The sequence below is a fragment of the Malaclemys terrapin genome, chromosome 2, assembly GCF_027887155.1.
Source record: "Malaclemys terrapin pileata isolate rMalTer1 chromosome 2, rMalTer1.hap1, whole genome shotgun sequence".
NCBI lineage: Eukaryota > Metazoa > Chordata > Testudines > Emydidae > Malaclemys > Malaclemys terrapin.
Genome location: NC_071506.1, coordinates 95,300,319 through 95,322,380, shown reverse-complemented (window position 1 = coordinate 95,322,380; position 22,062 = coordinate 95,300,319). Strand labels below are relative to the sequence as shown.

General features: G+C 42.7%; 1 protein-coding gene across 1 annotated transcript in view; it reads right to left on the bottom strand.

Moving 5' to 3' along the window:
• Positions 1–3,899: 3,899 nt before the first annotated feature.
• Positions 3,900–22,062, bottom strand: part of CCDC102B (coiled-coil domain containing 102B) — a 374,548-nt gene continuing 356,385 nt past the window's right edge. Inside the window, exon 9 of the mRNA XM_054017032.1 lies at positions 3,900–4,935. Within this exon, the coding sequence (XP_053873007.1) occupies positions 4,818–4,935 (118 nt within the window). The 3' untranslated portion in view covers positions 3,900–4,817. The remainder of the gene's footprint in view (positions 4,936–22,062) is intronic.

The window sequence follows — 22,062 nt, the reverse complement described above, 5'->3', positions numbered from 1 at the left end:
AGAAGAGTGGGCCTGGTCGGGGCCCCCCTGGAGTGTGGGCCCGGCTCCATGGCGCCAGTGGCTCTATGGTAAATCTGCTACTGGAGGTGGGTGTTCAAGGCTGGTGGCGGGGCGAAGATGCAACACGCGGGGCCAGCTGCTGCCCCTGCTGGTCCAGCTGCCGCCGCTGCTGATCCATCAGCGCAGTCCCTGCTTTGTTCTGGTTCTCGTCCAGCCGGGCCCTGCCCCCATCTTGTTTCAGGCCAGCACTGGATGCGAGCTGCGATGGCTGGTGAGTGTGGGCAGGCACCAGGCAGAGGCCAGTTACGTGTTGCCTCTGTTGCCCACCTATCAGCCCTTTACATGCTCCCTTCTCACTGTCCTCTCCTTGCTTTGCCCCTTTGCCCCCCCCAGCCTCGCTGCTCCTCCATAGCCCCACCAGTGGGGCTCATCCCGCTCCCAGCACTGTGTGTAGAACCAGCCCCTGGTCAGAGCGCTTAACTCACCAGCAGCCTGGCCAGCAGACGCCTTCCTTCCCCCACTGCCTCTGGCTGGGCAGGCACCCTGGGAAAGCCCAAGACTCCCCAGCTCAGGGATGAGGTGATGGCGATGAGGTGCTGAGACCCGCATTTGCTAAAGCCCTGCACAGCGCTGGCATGGGGAATCCTCAGCCTGTTCATGCTCCAAACCTGCAGGCTCTACAGCAGCCCAAAGAGCAGAGGCTTTGCACCCTTGTCCCTCCCCATCCCTCTGCCCTGGGTCCTTCCTTCAGGGAGTGCGGGGCTGCTCTGTCCCCTAGGAACCTCCTCTGCTGAGCCACTGGCTGGTTCACTGAAGCCCCTGCAGTCAGGTTCTCTGGGCCCCGGTGCACAATGCATCCTTAGGGATTAACTCAGGGGCGGGCAAACTTTTTGGCCTGAGGGCCACATCAGGTTATGGAAATTGTATGGAGGGCCGGTTAGGGGAGGGGGACATGGCCCGGACCCCACCCCCTATCTGCTCCCCCCATCTACTTCCCCCCCTGCTTCTAATCTCCTGACGGCCCATCCCAGGGACTCCTGTCCCATCCAATCCCCCTGTTCCCTGATGGACCCCGGGACCCCTGCCCCATCCACCCTGCCCACACTCCCTGTCCCCTGACTGCCCCCCGCCGGCCCATTCAACCCCCGCCCTCTTTCCTGACTGCCCCCCCGGACCCCTGCCCCCATTCAACCGCCCTGTTCCCCGCCCTCTGACTGCCCCAAACCTATCCACACCCCCACCCCCGACCACCACCCCGAACCCCCCCGCCCCACTCCCTAGAGGCCTGGAGCACTGGTGGCTGGCAGTGCTACAGCCATGCACTGCGCAGCACAGAGTACTGGATCAGACCGGGCTCTGCAGCAGTGCTGCCTCAGGAGATCGCAGGCCCACCGCCCAGAGCTGAGGCTGCGTGGGATAGGGAATAGCAGGGGAGGGGCCGGGGTCTAGCCTCCCAGGCCAGGAGCTCAGGGGCCGGGCAGGAAGGTCCCGTGGGCCACGCTGTAGTTTGCTCACCTCTGGCTTAACCCCTTCCTGCCCGCACTGTAGCTGGGGGATGACAAGAGGCAGCTGGGTTAGGTTGGTGGCCAGCAGCAGCCTGGAGGTATTAACTGCCTTTTGACAGTATGTGAACAGGAAGAAACAAGCTGCTTCCAGTCACAGGTTGTGGTTTGGGGGAGAAAAGAAGAGATGAGCTCTGCAAAGACGCAGGCAGGTCATCTTCCCCACCCTTGACTGGAAGCAGTTCCCATCCCTTCCCTCCCACACAGTGCTGAATGGCTGCTGCTGGCCACATTCTGGTGTGAACCCTGGCAGAAATCTGTTTGTGTGTGTGGAGGGGGGGGCGGGGAATATGACCCTGCATCTCATTCTCTCCACACATACACATGTTGCCTCGGAAAGATGAGGTGCCAGGTACCAGGAGAGGCGGGTCTGTCCTAGGGGCCCAGCCAGGCGTGGAGGGTGGACAGTGCTGGTCAGGGAGGGTCAGGTCAGTTGGTTGATCAAACCACTGTGTGAGAGAGTGTACAGGAGGGTGTGTGTCACCCATCCCTGTGTGAATCCTAAAGCCTTAAAGATAAGAAGGTAAATAAAAAGAATCCCAACTACACAGTATTTCTTTTTATGGGGGCTCAGTCAATTTGATGTTAATTTGAACGTTTGTACTGCATAGTTCTGATTGATTGCCTTTGAACTCGCTTGAATATGAATAATTTTATCAGTTGTCCCGTATTCAGCATAGGGAAATATGGTCACCCTAATGATTGTTCTCTAAATTTTCTAAGCTTTACCCATTCTAGTTTTAAAATGTGGCAGGAAAACAATTGGCTTTTTGAGAGATCTGCTCTCCTTCTCTAAGAGGCATAGAGAAGTAGAAAACCAAGTAAAAATAATGGAGAAACCCTTGAAATAATGTAAAAAGGGAAGAGTGGAGACAATTTGACACATCTCTCTCCCCAAAGTCTGTGCCTCAGACTGTGTCTGAGGGCACATCTTCACTAGCCACCGGATCGGCAGGTAGCAATCGATCTATTGGGGATCGGCTTATCGTGTCTAGTGAAGACGTGATAAAATCGATCCCCGATAGCTCTGCCATCGACTCCGGAAATCCACCATGGCAAGAGGCGGAAGCGGAGTCGACGGCGGCGAGGCAGCGGTCAACTCGCCACCATCCTCACAGCCAGCTAAGTTGACCTAAAATACGCAACTTCAGCTATGCTATTCGCGTAGCTGAAGTTGCGTATCTTAGGTCGACCCCCTCCCCCGCATAGTGTAGACCTAGCCTGCGTATCCAGGGGTATTTGGGGAAACTGGGAGTGGCTAAGAGGCAGGAATAGAACAGAAAAGCAGGCTGTTTGTGTGGCATAATTCCTGCAGACACCAGCAGATTTTTTGGTGGATAGCCTTACAGAAGTTTATTGCTGCTGTGACAGTAAGAGAGAGCAAGCAAGCACGAGAGTGCATGAACCAGGGTGTATTATGTGTAGCTGCACATGAAGAAGTTACTAAGGAAAAGCTAAGTCAAGGAAATTACATTTGCAGTTTTAGTGTTTTTGAAAGCTCTCTCTCTTTTGAAATCTAATATGGAATTCAGGCCATTAAATGTGGAAAAGATAGAAAAACATGGAGTTATCTGATGGCTAATTTAAACTGAGAATATATTTTAAAATCTGATCAATATTATTTGTAACACAATGGTCATCTAATGGAGATATATCTATGTACAAAAACAGAAAACACGGAATTGATCTGCTATGGTTCCCTCCCTTCCTTCTTTGGCTTGTAAGAGTGAAAAGGATAGTCTGAATCAAAATATGAACAGGTCTAGGAAACAAAATAGTGAAGAAGTCAGCTTTGGGAGGGCAGGAAGAAAGACAGTTTGGTCAAAAAAGCAAAATCACTATTTTTAACATTCTTAAAATCTTAATTCCCACAAATTTGGAACTGTGTTTAAAAACTACCTGTTTCAATTAATGTATTCATCCACCCCATGGGAGAACATGGGCACCAGCCATGGATGTATGAAAAAGGACAGCAGACCATCTTACTATTCCCCACATCTCCCCAAAGACAGCAGTTAGGGGGAGCAGGCCAGGCAGGTGCCCATGAAGACATGGGGCAGGGAGAAAGAAGGATTGTAGGAAAATGAGGAGGGGCATATAATGTGCTAGTGGAGTTTGAAAGGGTGGCAAGACTTGCTGATTTCAATAGGAAATTAAGAATTTCTCTTGGAGTTTCAGGCTCATATGGATACAACATCAAACTGTAACTAGGTTTGCAAAATATGCAGAATATGCAGAACTGACATATTAGGTATATAGGATCCCCATGAACCAAAACTTTTAGTTTTTTTTTTTTCATATTCCTATTAATGACTCCAGGACAGTTGCTATTGACCCTGTTAGAGAATATCCCTGACCCAGTGGCTGAGAAATGCTGGTCTTACACATCATTTTTTAACATTTGAAGAGAATGGTATTTCAAAGCTTTCAAAATTTGTCATTTTGAAAGTCCTAATGCTTAGAGTGCTGTTTCATATAAGAAGACTACTGGTACTTAAACATGATTTAAATACTTATACACGTAGAATTAATAAAACAGATATATTTAAACAAAAGCACAGTTAAGACCTTAAAATAAGCTGATAAGTACATGTTTGTATGCATGCACGTATATGTGGGAGAAGAGGTTGGGACAGAAAAAATATGAGAGGAGGGGTGATTTGAAATCTAAATGAATATTGATATTTATAAGTCTTTTCTTCTGCAGATCTCAAATACATGTATGAAGGAATGTATGCACCTTCTAACATTATATAGGTGGGGAAACTGAGGCACAGAGGAACAAAGTGACTTGCCCAACTTTACATAAAAGGTAAGCAGCAAAGCAGGGAATACAATCTCTAAATCTCCTGGTCCCCAGTCCATTGCCTTGTCCTCTGGACAATACTAAATTTGAACCAGGTATCCTTCACCTTGCATGTTTTAAATTCAGTTTGTCTGAAGATAAACTAGGACATTGCCACAGTACGTAAAATCAGATTTTTGCTTTAGGAGACAGTAATCAAGAGAACTGAGAATGAAAAATTCACAACTGCAAACTCCAATTCAGATTTGGTACACATTGAAGCAGGCACATTTCCTGCGAGTCTAATGTAATATGAATACAAGTCCTGAATACTGTATTAGAAATAATACACATCGTATTTCTTTGTACAGATCTGCCATGTGTTTCAGAGCTCTCTCTTTCTTCTAAATCTTTATCAGTTTTTCTCTGTTCCTAATGATCAGTGTTAGGCTTGTCACTGTAGGGTTGTTTTATGAAGCATGCTGGCTCCCCTCATCTTTGCTCACTGTCTCCGTGGAGTCACCAGCATCATACGTGGAACTTTGCTTGATCCCAAATCCAGAGCTCACTTTCTGCTGTCTCTTTAACCTGAAAGGAAACAAAGTGTGTGACCCGAAAACAAATCAGAAATGCCAGTTGTAAATTTAAAACTACGGTAGATCAAATGTCTTCCAAGGAAAAGTTTTATCACTCAAGTGTAGAGCACTAGAAGTTTAGATCAGACAGGAATTTTGTAGCTCAGTTAACTTTAGGGCACATATTGGATTTCCCCCCCAACAATTGATTCCTTAATGCACCTAAGGGAAAAGAGATTGTTTTAGACTAAATTATCTGAAATCATCTTTTGCAACAAGAAGCAGGGAATGTACGTTTGCTTACTTACTTTGAGATGACTATGACTCTTTACTGAATGGCATTTTTGGACTGTGGTAGGAATGTATATGATTTTTTCATCTATTTTGAGCAACAACTGCTGAGCCTTCTTTTGGGTATGTGTGGGGAAGTATAATAAGGCACCCAAATAATCAAGATAACGCAAGCCACTGTTTTACCAGGTTTTAGTGTCTGAAGGGCAGGATGGAGCCAGGAAATATGCAGAAACAACTATCCTGAAAAAATATGTTGGGTTTGATACATTATACGGCATTTTGCTCAACAACAGTGAGTCCAGGTTAACATTTTGTAAATTACAGTTAACTCTCATTCTTTAATAACTATTGTCCATTACAATGAAACCGCCTATAAAAAATGAGGTTGATATGAATTAAAATAAATGAATCCTCTAGTACAGAGAGCCAGTGAAATTACTTAGCAATACCCTGTTATACTGTAGGTTGCTTTTGCCACTTAACCAAATTAGAGATGCTATTCCATATATTCATATGAATACATCAGCACTTATGTTAGCTTGATGGTTTTCAAGGCAACACTGCACAATGCCACTTTATACTTTTCCCTATTCTCTTTTTTCCCCCAGAAAGGGAGACTACCACCAGAATTTAAAACTGAAAAAAGTCAATTGGAAATCAGGGATATGAGCTTAAATGATACAAATGACATTCTGTTCCCTCAGGAATATGGATGTTACATTTTCAATAGGAAATAATTTCCCTTTAAAAAAGAAATATGTCTTGCTAATAGAAACACACAGTCAATTCCATTAATACTAGCCTATATTTTTTATTTATAGTTCCAAATTAATGGGCTGCTCTGATCCTTGTATAACATTTAGCTGATGGTTTCCTGCCTTCTGATATCTTTAATGCATCAGTAGAGATAGATGTTCATTTTATTCAATTATTTAATTGCCCAAATACAATTACATATGTTGTGAACCAACAGTAAAATCAATATCTTGCCTAACAACTTTTAGAATATTTAGAATAAGTATTTGAAAGTGTCCGTAAAAGAAAATATGTTTGCCAGCCTTCACTAATAAACTTGAATACTGACCCTTTTCCAATGCTAGCACCAATCCATTATAAACGACACTATGCAAAATGTCTTCTAACCTATTAATATAGAGGAAACCCCTGCACCCACAACCATCAGCAGTATCACAATCAAAACCAGCTCCTACTCTGTGAGGACTACTGGGACTGCTGTTCTATTTAAGTTAATCCTTATCAAGGTATAAATGGAGTGCATTGCACAGACATCAAATGTTTTTAGCTCAATTTTATTTTCCGTATTTGCAATATATATTTGTAACAGGTCTGAAGTAGTTCTGTGCTTTTAGTGCTTCTATGCCAGTATTATATATTACTGTTGTAATGTCCTATTTAAGAGAGAACATTTAAGGAATCAGAGTGAGCGGGCTATTGCTAATGGAGAGATTCTGTGATGAGGCCAAGACAGTTATTCTAGAAGTAGTTGCCCAATATCGCAGCACAAATTCAGATTCAAATTACTATTACTGCTAGTAAATGAAATTCAATCTTAAATGAATAATAAAAACATACCTAAGCAAAGCATCAGGGGGTAGCCAAGTTATTCTGTATTCCCAGAAACAATGAGGAGTCCGGTTGCACCTTAAAGACTAACAAATTTATTTGGGCATAAGCTTTTGTGGGTAAAAAGCCACTTCTTCAGATGCAGATGCAGGTATTATCAGCTTTGATTCCACCAATGAAAAAGAATGTAGTGACTGGAGAATAAATAGGCTCTAAACTTTCTCAGCTTTAGAAAAAAAAGTAATAAATACACTATATTTGCTTGTTTGTGGGCATCCCAACATAGCTCTGAACGCAGTGGTGGGAAAGAGCATCTAAGGAGTTTTTCCTCCATAGTCTATGTAGGGACCAGGCACGATCCCCCTGGGCAGAATATTGCAGACTAGTGTGACAGTGGGTGCTAGGACCATGGTTTAATTGCTTTATTTTCTAACAGACAATGTAATTATTATTGGGGTTTGAAGAGTGAGCCTCTTCCCATCTCCACGCCTCTCCCTGGAGAAATTCTGGACTTTACAATTAGGAGCTACACTTGTGGTTCTAGCCCCCATTGTGTTTTGCAGGCTACTGAAAAGTTAATTTTTTTGCAGGCACAGTTTACAGGCTCTGGAAATCAGATACTATGCATTAATATTGCATTTAAAACAAACAAAAAACAAACCAAAACCAAAACAACTGTTGCAGACAAGAAATCCCTAAGAAAAAAATTAATCAATCAATTTGTGTTGAGTGTTTTGGTTCATTCAGCAAGAACTTCTTGTGTTGCACTCCAGCCTGGCTTATCTTACCTTATTTTATCTTGGATGATGTATGGCCCACAGGATAAAACCCTTACTGTCTGAAAGCCTTCCATGTAAAAGTGAAAACAATTGCAAAATCTCTAGTAGACTTCATGGAGTCTCTGGCTCTTCTTCTTATTCAGCATTAAATTTCTGCTTGAGGAAGGGTTTTGTTTCTGATTTTTTAATTAGAAAAACCACTTTTTTTGGTAGATTGTTTCGGTTTGGTTTTGGTGGGTCGGGGTCTTTTGAGTAGAAGATTCACTCTGAGAGTCCTGATACATCAAAGTAAAGCAGATAGAAGATATGCTTATGATTTTTCAGCACTTGGAAACACAAGAATCTAGTAACAATTAACACGATCTTATAAAAACACAATATGAAGCCTTCAGGTGGGTTATATTTTTGTAAGTCAAGCCCAGATCCTGCAATCTGCTTCACATTCGCAGAGCTCTGCACTTGCATGGATCCCCACTGATCTGAAGGAGATTCTGCTCACACTGAAGCTTTCAGGATCAGGGCCCTTAGGGATAATATGAAAACAACGGGAATGCCCAAGTTAACTGATGGCATCATTGGTCCTGCAGAATTATTGTTACTAGTGATAATGTGCAAGAAGGAAACAGCCCACAGCAGCTTGAGTCATAGAGCCTCGCTTGAACTTAGAAGGCTGGCAGTTAGAAAAACATCAGATTTTTGCTCATACATAGGGAAAATTGGCTGTAGAACCAGTCAAACCCCCAGAAACTGATGGTGTCATTTTTATGTGGTCACTTTTCAAAATGGAATTACACTTTAAATCTCCCTATGCACCATCAAACAATGGCTAAATTCTCCTAAAAATATACATTTATTTGTATTACCCTGGTACCTAGGGGCCCCAGACATCGACCAGGACCCCATTGTGCTAGGTGTTGTATGACAGCAAATGTTACATTGTTTACTGCAGTCATTTATATAAAATGCAAAGACTAACAAAAATCAATGACACCAAAAAGGTCGGATTGCAAAGCGCCTATCTGAATTAGGAGAAGAAGTCCCATTGTCAGGCAATACATTTCTATTTTTCAGTAACAGATCCTTTAAATGGACATGATTCTTCTTCTCTGTGTTAAGCCTCCAAACTGTTGCCCTTCAGACTTGGAACACAAATTTCCTGAGTGCACACAAGGAAAATGGACATGACCATCTCTCATGTGTAAAACAGCACACTACGCCCTATCTGTCTCCATAGGGTTCTAAACAGTCCCTGTGCTACACATTGTTCAGTCCAGATCTGGATAAGTCTATGAAAAACAGCTCAGTTTTAAAGTGGTAGATGCAAATGAAACAACAGAGAAAGCTTGGAGAAAAAGGTGTCTCTACAGAGGAGTGAAAGAAAATTGGCCAAATATTCTGGCCATCAACATGGATTTAAATTATCCAGATATAGCTAGTGAAGAATATATACTCAGGGAAGCTTGCCACAGTGGAAAGCTTGGGAGGTGGCAGATCTGGCTCCTGCGTCCGCAGTCCTCCCACCAACACAGGTGGAGGGTGTGTGGACAGGGTGTGGCTCAGCTCTGCTGTGCCTATTCTGCCACTGGTAAAAGGTTACTGTGACTCACTGATCGCCTTTATCTTCACTTTTCCTGAGCTCCATTGGGGTGAGGTTAAGAATCTGGTCCAGTGTGTAGAGGCTCGTGCCAGTAGTTGAATAGTAATAAAGGAGCTAACCTTTTAACCTCAGTACAGAATAGTAAAAGAGTAAAAAAAAAAAAAAAAAAAAAAAGTAAAATACAGAAACTTTAATGTGGCTAGCCCTTTGTGCTTGAAACGAACAACCTTATTTTCAGAGGAAGTGCTTTAACTTGGGTGATAAGTCTGGATTCAAGAGAGTGAAGGAATACTATTGGACTGCTGATGGAACTTGGGTTTTGCTGGGAGGTCAATGATTGACACCAGGTAAAATATTTATAGAATCATAGAATCATAGACTATCAGGGTTGGAAGGGACCTCAGGAGGTCATCTAGTCCAACCCCCTGCTCAAAGCAGGACCAATTCCCAACTAAATCATCCCAGCCAGGGCATTGTCAAGCCTGACCTTAAAAACCTCTAAGGAAGGAGATTCTACCACCTCCCTAGGTAACCCATTCCAGTGCTTTACCACCCTCCTAGTGAAAAAGTTTTTCATAACATCCAACCTAAACCTCCCTAAGTGCAACTTGAGACCATTACTCCTTGTTCTGTCATCAGGTACCACTGAGAACAGTCTAGATCCATCGTCTTTGGAACCCCCTTTCAGGTACTTGAAAGCAGCTATCAAATTCCCCCTCATTCTTCTCTTCTGCAGACTAAACAATCCCAGTTCCCTCAGCCTCTCCTCATAAGTCATGTGCTGCAGCCCCCTAGTCTTTTTGGACTCTTTCCAATTTTTCCACATCCTTCTTGTAATGTGGGGCCCAAAACTGGACACAGTACTCCAGATGAGGCCTCACCAATGTCGAATAGAGGGGAATGATCACAGCCCTTGATCTGCTGGCAATGCCCCTACTTATACAGCCCAAAATGCCGTTAGCCTTCTTGGCAACAAGGGCATACTGTTAATTATATCCAAGAGCATATACAATATCCCTAAGATCAGGATAGCAGGGACTAGATGGTGGGTGGGGAAAATTAGTATAGGATTTTGCTCAAACAATTGGTAAGGAGGAAATAGCCAAACTCTACAGGACGATCAAGAATGAGCAAAGGTAGCTTGTCACTAGTCCAAATCACTGGGACTAATGTTGCCCCAAGAGGATTTATTCCCATTGTTACTAGTATCCTCAAATGGTTTGAGAATATGGAGGGAGCCTTTGCAAAACAGCAATACGCTTCTGCTGACCACGTGAACATTCTCTCTCTAGACAACTAGGAGCACAAGGTTGTTTGGCTACTACCAGGATTGAGAGTCATTTAAAAATTCTGTTGTATACATGGGAATGTTCCACTCCGATCACCTGCCAATTGGCACAAACCAAAACTGTTTGGAAGGCCTGACAATAACTGGAATATGCAACAGAGGGTAGGGAAAAAACACCCATGTAAAAATGAAATGGCAAAATAAAATGTAAGGCTACTATGTTCTGGATAGTAAAGCAAAACATTTTGAAAGCCTGCCTGGCAACAGAGAAACAGAAAGCGCTATCAAAGTCAACCAACAAAATCATGGAAATGCACAGTTTAGCAGGAGCATACCATATGTCCACCAATATCTAGCGCCATGGGGACATTAAGAAAGTCATTTTGGTGGTGTCCTATTGTGCCCAGGTATAGTATAGCATATGGTACATTTGTTGCTTAACTGTGCATTTCCTCACTTTCATTATTTAGCATCACTAATTTAGGGCTCAAATAATTTAGTTTGTGTCTGAATTTTTCCATTCAATATTTTGAAAATCGCTGTTATTGTTTAGAATTAATCTCATCACAGTACAATTGTCCTAAAGTGTTAAAATGGGACAGGCTCTTGTTTACAAATCTAAATGTAATGAGGTGGCTAGATGGGATTATTTTAACATAGCAGAGTGCTGCACTTGAACCTATATAATTATAAGTGTTTATATATTCAAATCGTCATGCAATTTGCTATAATGTCACCTAGGGAGACATTACAGGGTTGTTGTTGTTGTTGTTGTTAGTTATACAGGAAGACTTCCCAAGGGCAAGAGCCTTAAGAAACACATGCAGACATACCTCAGAAATGTGGACTGGAGGCAGTATAGTGAGAGATTAATGCAGCAGGGATAAAGGAGAAAGATCAAGAGAAATTTCACTCTGTAGAAGTGAGTGCCCACCTATTATATTGGAGGATTGTGAGAAAGTAGATTTCTGCAGGGTAGCTGGTCGTAAACTCTAGTGTCTTGTCCTTCCATCTAGTATCCTAAGGGAGCCACTGAGCAGGATCACTGCCTCCAGATAATCATGGATGTCAAGAGCAAGGAACATAAGCAGCCCTCTGTCCCACACATTCTTCTGTTATCATGTGATCTGAGGAGATGAGTTTTAGGGTATGCCTACACTGGAATAAAAGAGCCACAGCGAGGCTGTGGCTGGCCCAGGTCGACTGACTCAAGCTCACAGGGCTAAAATTTGCTGTGTAGATATTCCATCTCGAGCTGAAGGCTGGGTTCTGGGAACCATCCCCCTCATGGGGTCCAAGAGTTTCAGCTCCAACCTGAGCCTGAATGTCTACCCAGCAATTTTATTGCCCTGTGACCTGAGCCCTGTGAGCCCAAGCCAGTGGACCCAGGCCAGCCACAGGTATTTACTTGCTGTGTAGATGTACCCAAAATGGCTCTGCTGAGCTTCCAAAAACACAGTGAAAGTCTGGCCATAACCATATGGAAAACCATAACCAATGCGTGTTATCACCCTAAAAAGAACTCAATCCTAAATATATAAAGTGTGAAAGGGTGTGAAATGTAGACCTGCTTTGGTCAATTTTTATTTATTTGGGGACAGAGGAGTAGAAAATATGTTCTTCAGGAAAATGTTGGTTCTGCTAAAATTTCTCTCATTCCTGTTGGGAAAATGGAAACAAAGGATTTCATTTTGGGATGAGCAATGCTTTGGGGGTTCACTCGGACCAATAATCGGTTGTGTCCATGCCTGCTCTCTAACCCTGAATGCTTCTGTGCTGTGCAACTTTGGCTCAGAGTCCTGACACCAACAGCCTTTTCAGTTCCAAGTCTCCCCAAAACTGTATCCCCTGCAGTATCCAGTCCCTCTCACTGGACCCTCACAGAAATTATCAAATTTGCTGCCTACAAAGAGACAGAACACAAACCACCCTCATAGTTTGGCTGAGGAGTTTACCCTTCAATCTAATGCACATCGAGACGGTTTTGTAATAAAACAAGAACAAGTTTATTAACAAAGCAGATTTTCAAATGCAAAGTAAGAATAGAGGACCCACATGATTAGAAGGAAAACAAAAACAAAACAACACAATCTTTGTTTAAGCAGGTTTCTCACCTATAGTCAGTTCTCAGATATTGCAACCCTGTTGGGTTGAAGGATTCAACTTTCTCAAACTACCAACGCTCTGGCTGCTTGCATTCATTCAGTGATGAATAACAAATGTCTTTTTGCTTCTGCTTATATCTATGTCACATTCACTGACTTCACTGTGAGGGGCAGGAAGATCTCCTTCCTCTGTTGAGATTATTAAGTGGTTATCTTGTCCCCTATTGTTTGTTTACCTTACTTGTAAATGTGCTTTTCATTTTATTTGGTCTCACATTGCTTAATTTACATTAGAGACAAAGTCAAGCCTGTAAAACAACATTTATTTGTCTTGGACGGGCTGGGCTTAGGCATTGCCTGCCAAGCACATTTTAGGAACATATTTCCAGCACACAGCTATAATTCTTTCTACATCACCTGTCTATATATCATACAATAATATTGATGATCGGCATGTTATCAGTTTGTATATGACACCTTACATGACATTCTTTAGATACAGATTATTACAACAGTGAGTTGGGGCAATGAGTGTGTTAGGCCTGAATTTTTTTTTTTTTTTTTTGGCATCTGGATCTAGTATGCTGGCTGTTAAATCATTGTCTGGGCTGTTTTTTATTTTGAAATTCTTCCATTTTTTAAACACATTTACATTTATTATAGTATTAAACTGTATTACTTTTATTACAGTATAAAAAAAACTGTTTACTGTCTTAGTGATCTCTAGGGATAGCCAGCACTTTTGATGATTCATTGTAACAGGAGGGAGAAGAGTAAGGTAAAAATAATATTTTCTGCATAAATATGTGCAGTATGGGCTCAGAACCATTCTAAGTACTCTCTCTCTCTCTCTCTAGCTCAAAAGTCTACTTTTAAAATTGGAACTCCAATGTGCAGATAATCTGCACTACAATGAAATGGACATTTCTCTTTTTTGCATGAGTAGTTTGTAAATTATTTGTTTTTTAATAGGGTGTTGACTCTATTACGACACAGGTCTATCTGACATGGAAATTGAGAGTAGCAGATAATGCACCTATTTATGGATTCTAATGAGGTATTTATCACTGATATGCAACTATTAAAATTGAGGTAAAAGGGCTTCCCAGACAAATGGCATATAAAAGGGTTTCACTTTAGATTTTGCTAGGTTTCTTAAAATGCATGGCTGACAACCCAGGAAATTGCTGTGAATTACTCAGACATGGAAGAAGCAACATTGCACAGTATGAGCTAAACTATCATGCATACTGCAACTTTCTTACTAAAAAAAATTAAACAAAAAAAATCTTCCAATGTCCTATATCATAGAACAAAATTAGGAGGAAGAAAAATTGTCACAAAGGATTCAATAAGTACTTCACCAGTGAATACCCTATAAGATGTTCATGATGCTCTGATTAATGCCTAAAAGGCTAAGTTTGAGATGAATTGAATTAGCAACTAGAGAGTTTCCTGCCCAAGACAATAGCTGATGCTTACCAGATATTCTGATTTAATTAACATACCGGAGCCAGATAGCATCAGGTGATTGTCACAGGGCATGAATGAACTGATCGATATTGAATTATGTCACTCACGCTTACAAGATGGAAATTATCGATGGGCTGTAGGTAAACTCAACCACTATGCCATAGGAAATCTCTTCTGTTAACAGTATAGAGCAGGGGTCTCAAACACGCGGCCCGCGGGGCTCTTGTGTGTGGCCTGCCAAGCTCCCTGCGCCCCCCCGCCGCTCCCTGCACCCCCTCCTGCCCCTCTGCCCCTGTGGGATTGCCTCCTGATGCTGCGAGCCTCACACTGCTCTCTGAAGCAGCCGGCAGCACGCCACTTTGGGCCGGGGGGTAGGGGGAAGGAAGCAGAGGGCTCCGGCATTGCCTCCTTCCAGGCACCGCCCCCCACAGCTCCCATTGGCCGGGAACAGGGAACTGCAGCCAATGGGAGCTTTGTGGGAGGTACCTGGAGGAGCGGCAAGAGCAGCACAAGCAGGGAACCCTGAGCCCCTCCCCCTTCACCTCCCCCAGAGGCTGCAGGGACACGGTTCCAGCTGCTTCCTGGAATGGAGCAGCGCTGAGCCGGGGGCTAAGGCAGACAGGGAGCCTGCCCTGGCCCCAGTGAGCGCCGCTGCCATCCCAAAGCCGTTCTATATAAGCGGCACCAGGCTGGAGCTCACACCCTGAACCCCGCCTGCACCCCCATCTCCCTGCCCTGAGCCCCCTGCCACATCCCACACCTCTCCTGCACCCCCAACTCCCTGCCCTGAGCGCCCTGCCACATCCCACACCCCAACCCCCTGCCCTGAACCCCCTGCCACATCCCATACCCCTCCTGCACCCCCAACTCCCTGCCCTGAGCCCCCTGCCACATCCCACACCCCAACTCTCTGCCCTGAGCCACCTGCTGCACCCTGCACCCCAACCCCCTGCCGCACCCCTCTTGTACCCCACACACCAACTCCCTGCCCTGAGCACACTGCACACCTCCTGCACCTCAACTCCCTGCCCTCAGCCCCTGCTACACCCTGCACCCTTTCTGCACCTCCTGGGGGCAGTGTTGGGGTGGGGACTTCAGGGAAGGGATTGGAATGGGGCAGGGAAGGGGTGGGAAGAGGTGGGGCAGGGGCGGGGCCTAATTGGAAGGGGTGGAGTGTGGGCAGGGTCCGAGGCAGTTGGGGGGGGTGTCAGTGATGCGGCCCTCGGACCAATGCACTAGACCTCATGTGGCCCTTGGGGTCATCTGAGTTTGAGACCCCTGGTATAGAGTATGCTTAGACTTCATGCTGCATGAGATTTTCTTTAATCTTTCAAGGCTCAGTTTCCACAGTGTGTCTCCACATACTGTTTCTTTTCCTTAGACAATCAGTATCTTGTCTTTTTTTTTCCTATTAATTTTCTCTTTTCATAAATTTCAAATCATTCTCCTTAGAACTTAGTTTCCCAAGTAAACTGATGGGTATATAGGACAGTATGTGTCACAACACAAAGAATAGTTTGGCCAAGGAACTATTGGATTTTGGGGCTTATTTTTTTTTCCCTAGGGTAGAAGCAAATAAGGCATATAAGGCCTGATTCTGATCTCACTTATAAAATTGTAAATTAGGAGTAACAGTTTCTAACTGAAATCAATGGAGCTATGCTGGCATGAGATCAGAGTCTGACCCCTAGATACCATGATATAAAATAGTTTGGGTAGGCCGTGCAGTGAACACTTCAAACATGGGAATTGTTAACTACAATACAATGGGTAAGGGTTACAGCAAGAACAAAGCCCAATTCAAACAAAAATATTTGGAATGCAACTTTTGGTGTCAATAAGCTTTTCCAACAGAGGGATCCCAGAATCTTGCATTAAAAATTATGTTTTCTAGACCTGATGCATAGATGGAGATTGAACCAGTCTTTTACAAGGTCCCAGTTCATTCCCAGACTCTGAGATAATCCCTCACCTCTGGCTAGTTGGAATTTATATGTTCCTTTTTTTACAGTTAAAAGTCCCCCTTTTAATATTTGATGATTCCAGACTCAGGAACATCGCAAAGAGAATTCTTTTTTAAAGGAAAACTTTTCCCTTCTTTACTACCCGTAACACCATCAAATAGGAACACAATCTGGTGTATGTACTTTCCTGGTAACCCTCAACTCATTACAGATAGAGAGTCCACAGACTGGAAGAGTCTGAGGTGTATTGATGTTAGCAGCCCTAATCAGCATTGGAGCCACAGGTTCTGGTTCCAAATTTTGAGCATATCTTCAGTTCACTGGCACAACATATAATGCAGCCATTTTTATAATGCAATTTTTATGATAAAGTAATTGAGCTTGCTTGTCTATGCTGCCATACACAAAAATGCACAAAAATACACAAAAAAGTCCTCTTCATCTAAGTTACTTGCTGTAGATTGAGGAAAACAACAAGAATGAACAAATGTAAAGTTGGCCTGACAGAACATCACATATACATCTCCAACATAATAGGCTGCAGCTCTTTACAAAAAGGCTATTGAACTCTGAACATAGGGAGAGTTCTATCTTGTGCACTATCCAGCAGACAAAATCCATAATAGCTTCCTAGCTACATGCATTAAAAAATGTCAAAAGATGAGTGTAAAAGTATGACTTATATGGGATTTTTTTGAGGGTTTTCTTTTTTTTTTTTTAGCAGCAAGATACTCATTAAGAAAGTGCATTTGGCAAATGCTTCTTTTCCATTTCTTCCTCTGCATGCGAGTTTTACTTTGTACAGTAATATTTTTACCTACATAATCTTCAGGCCTATAAAAAACAATCATTTTCCTTCCCAGTAATTACATGGTTGCCAGCTTCAATTTCAATTCTATTTACCTTTTCAGAACTCTTATCTTTTAAGAGCTACTCAATATGGGTCTTCATTATCTCCCCTTTTACCTTGACCAGGTATGCCACTGTTTCAAACCTTCCTTCCCCCCACCCACTTCCTTTCTCCCATGAGAGTTTGAATCAAGCTCTCTCTAGTCTAGGCGTAACATGTTGGAAGTCATTTGATATGGATTCTTTACTATATGCTGTTTTTCAGATCTAGTTCTTTTGCTAAAATCTGGTTTAAATAAACCAAAGTAATGTACACATGAAAAACAAAAGGCATCACATTTCATAAGTACACATATCATCCTTTCAAATAGGAAGTCACATGTAAACACCTGCAGGTTAAATTTTTTGTTACTCAAAACTCTACTTAACAAACTATGATATCATTCCATAAAATGACTCCTGGAGTCACTACTTCTAGATATTACTTTATAGTCATAGATTGAAAATTACATGGGTGGAGGTCTGGGACTCTCTATATTCAGCCCTGGACAGGTGCCAAAAACACACTGCTGGACTTTGAAAGTATTGAAGTCTGATATCTCATGGAGCAGCAGGGCTAGCAACAAATGCTATACATCATTGCAAAGCTGTTACAATGAGCTTTCCAATGGTGCACAACATTTATTTCAAATTTGTGAGGTTGTGAGATAGCAGAGTGTGAATGTACATCAATCCAATTACTATCTTGTTCCCCGCTACCCCATCCCATCTTAAATTTTGACATGATAGTGGCTGCTATCGATAGATACCAATTCGACAACTGCATATTATCTGGAAATTTGAAAACCAACTTTCAAATGTTACAAAAAATTAATCTCTCACTCTGTGGTTTGTAAATTTTTGAGTGCTAAAGTTATGTTGGAATTGAAGTGGGAAGCAAAAACTAGAAGATGTAATCAGAATGAGAATATTAAGGTTTCATTATCATAGGACCAATCAAGTCTGATGGACAAGTGCAAGGGCTTTCAGGGCCAGTAGATTTTTCCAAGCAAACAAATAGAAAGTAAAAAGCACTGATCCCTATATTATAATAAAGCAGGCTAATGGGTAAGGAGGAGGAGTAAAACAGTAAAACAAGGAGGTACCGGATGTCTTTTTTTAACTTTATCCATAGATCTTTAAGGATGAATTTTATTTAATATTACCAAATTAATAGATCATAATCTCAGTATTTTGCTGCTTAACATGTATATTGTCTTTTTTAGATTCAGATTGTCACAACACACTCAAACAAAAGCCATCTTTTAAATAAGTAAGATTTCCTATGTTTTTTCACACCAATTATATACTGTATGTTCTAGGATATTCAATGGAACCTAAGGCTGCAAGGGCCCCAACTCTCATTGAAATTCAGTGGAAGTTGGCACCTAATCCCCTTAGTCTCCTTTGAAAACCCCAGCTGCAGAGTTTTATGAATAGATTTTCAGGTGTTTCTAAAAGTGGCTGCACCATTTGTAGAAATGATGTTATTCATCAATGCAGCTAACTCACCACATTACAGAGCTAGTTCATATGCAGAAGACAGCCTGAAACAGTAAGTTTCTCTTAGGTATCTAAACTTGTCTGTGTGCTGACACCAAGTTACAAGGGTTAATTTAACATGACCATGGCAGTAATATCTACTGTAGGTAACAGGTTTCAGAAAAAGAAAGTGTCCAAGTCTTTTCTCAAACATTCTTGTTTTTAACTGCAAGTATAGAAATCCACTTGTGCCACTTCTTTTTCTTCTTCAACAATTGGGTATATATTATGGCTTATACGGTGAAAATCCCACTCTCACTACACCCAACTATTCCCTCACAGCTCATTAGTAGGTCTCCCATTTCCAAATTCCTCACAACACCTTAATGGCTACATTACTTTGTTATCTAGCTATGTTGAAACTTCCATGGGATGGTCTTCCAAAATCTTGTCTTCATCTTGGTCTGTGGGCTTACATGACAACAGAAATTAGTAGCATATAGTAAATGACATATAGCAGTAGTCCCTGCTTTGGGGAATAGAAATTGATTATATTTTTTGTCATCTTGGCATATGAAGGCTCCAGAGTGTATCTTCTGACCTATTCTCTGAAAAGTGTGCATTCAAATGAACAGCAGACAATTTGGAACGAGCATCATTTTAGAGGGGGTGAGAAATAAAAACACCATATGAAAAAATAAAAATTTGCCCAGCTTCTAGAGGCTCTGAAATTTTCAGCAATATAAAGGGATGTTATGCAAGGTGAAACATTCCCCAAAGAAACTGATGGATAATTAGGTCATTGAAAAGCATCCTTAAGATAATCACACTGTGTACCATGGTTTATTTAGAAATCTATGCCACATGCAGGACCTTTTATAAATGTTACAGGAACACAAAGAGTAAGGATGAAAATGCTATTTTGTTCATTGCATTTATATTTCACTTATGGTAACTTCTAAACTGTACGTACATGCTTTGAATCAGATTCTGGGTTTGACTGGTTTTACACCAGTGTAATTCCATTGATTTCACCTGATTACTCATGATTTACACTGATGTAAGTAACAACACAGTCTGGCCCCACAAAATATACGGTGTTAGAATCTATCAATAATTGATAACGTCCTTTTGACTGAGCCACACAGTTCACCTGCTTCATGTGATATTAAATAACAAATCATTGAAATTAGCATTATACAACCAAGTTCAGATAGCTAGTGGCTTAAAAGAAATGTTTGGTCCTTATTTACCATGCTGAAAAAGCAATTTCATTGGCAGTTCCAAATTTTAATGTGGCCTTATTTTCAGGGCCATTAAGGGTATGTCTATAGTTCAATGTAAGCTCAGTGTTAGCGGAACTTGAGTTAGCAGATCCTGGGTTTGTGAAACTAGAGTTTAAGTGTCTGCACTCATTTGTAACCCCAAATTAGGAATTGTTGAATCCTGGGTCCCAACCTGGGACTCCAGTATCTACACTGCATTATATGGGCCTGAGTCCAGCCACCCATATCCCAGACTTCTTAGTGCCCTCCCAAATTGTGGCCTCTCTAGCCCTTTGATCATGGTGGAGTGTGGGAAAACTTGACTGTCCAGAGGACAAAGAAAGTCAGCCTGTAGAATTGTGGGATACTTTTGGTAGACTCCCAGAGCATGAGTCTAGTGGGGCTGTGTCTGCACTGCAAAGCAAGAGGGCTTGAACCATGGGTACTGGCTCGAGCCAGGCTCAGATCCTACACTCATATGGGATTCTGGGACATCACATCTGAGTCCAGAGTTAATGTAATTTGTCTGTAGACAGATGGGTGGTTAGGCTTGAGCGTGAGTTTAAATCCTGGGCTTACTTTGCAGTGTAGACCTACTCTAAGGGATTTGCACAAAACTGAAATGAGTTCAGAATCCACAATTAATCAGTCACTGAGGCAGTTACACTTTTAGACAAATAAGAATTCATAAAGTCTTAGTTGGTTTTCAGAAGATTTTCATTTTTATTACCTATATTTTTGAGGTCCAAATAAAATTAACTACATTACGCTTATTTACTTCTTTTCAGTATGAGCTAGATGACCATGTTGTGAGAAATACCAGATCCCCGGAGAAGGAATAAGTGGCAGATCTGTGGGAGGCATTTATTCTCTACATGGGTGTAGAAGGAGGCGCGGCCTCCTGCAGAGAGTGAAAGGGAGGGACCACAACACGCCCACGGTGGGCAGAACCAGGAGATCCATGTCTGCCCCACTGAAAGAGGAAGGGCTGGACAGGAAGCAGAAGTACAAAAGGTGGGCCCTGCAGGTTACTTGGGCTGGAGCTGCCAAGGGAGACAGATACATCTCACTGGCCAGAGCTCCCTGAGAAGATAGAGGTACCAATCCCCGGAGATGTAGGAAGTAGCCATGGGGAACTAGATGACCATCTGGTTAAGTGTGGGCCTGATTCTAGGTCAGTGTGTTGTGGGCGGATCCTTGCTTACCCAGTGGCAGACCACTCTGCCACTGTTAGGGCCCTGGGCTGGGATGGAGTTGGGCAGACCCACGTCCCCACTGCCACCCCATCCCTGGTATGGCAGCCTCCCCATATTAGGCCAGGAGGCATTTGTTGGTGCTCACCCTTATCTGAGCCCCTAGACTGTGCTGGTGCTCTCCCTTACCTGGGCTCACAGACTGCTTACCTGCTCTGCCCTGATTGCATGTCAGAGCCTACAAACTGTTTACTGCCCTGCCCAAGGCTCACAGACTGCTGTATTGCTGTGCCCGGCCAGAGAGCCGAAGCACTAGGTGCAGCTAATTCCCCCCTTTTGAGCTCACCATTACAGGTACATGACAGCGAGGAGGTATGGCCTCCCTCAGAGAGTGACAGGGAGGGATAGCCACTTAGCTTACAATGGGTCATTGGAAGATACTTCTAAGGAATACAACACACCTGGGGTATTGCAGGTCCAAGACCTGTGGTTGGATGGGCAGAGTATGGGACTGAGCCCCTCTCCATAGCCTCTTCCCCTTCAAACCTGCATGGAATTTACATCATCTTCCAATCAGTCCCTTTTCCGCACATTGGGATCATCCCTCTCATGGAGGATAGGGTTGGGACAATTGCAGCATGATAGAATAGCTCCTGAGGAAGCTCTGCCATTATTGAGAAAGAGAAAAGATAGGAAGGAAGCATCGGATTGTCGTACAAATGCCCAACACCCTGTGGAGACCCTTGGATCCAGGGGACTATCCTGTATGAATTTTAATGTCTCTCTCTGTATGGTGCTCCCTTAACAGTCAGAGTGAAAAGACACTGTATCACTGATCATTGCATATGCAGGTAAGTGTAAAGAAAAAAAAAATAATTTAACATCGCTGTGTCATATCCCAGGAGAAAACCTTAGGGGAGAAAGGTAGGCCTCAACAGCATGATTTATTGTCACTACAGCAAACTAGATTAGATCAGGTTTTCTAAATTACCAATTTACAATAATAGTTTCCCCAATGAAACCTAAGCTGAATAGGGAGATCTACTATACACAGATGGTATCTGCTGCTTTGGGGCATGGAACATGTGTTACTATCATGCTAGATTAATACACCAAATGTATGACACTTACATGAATGAGTTTTAAGAAGAAAAAAGGAGCAATAGGTAAGTTTAATTTTCCAGGAGAAGGAAAGTTTTAGTAAGGTTAATTGCATTTTCAGTTGAGA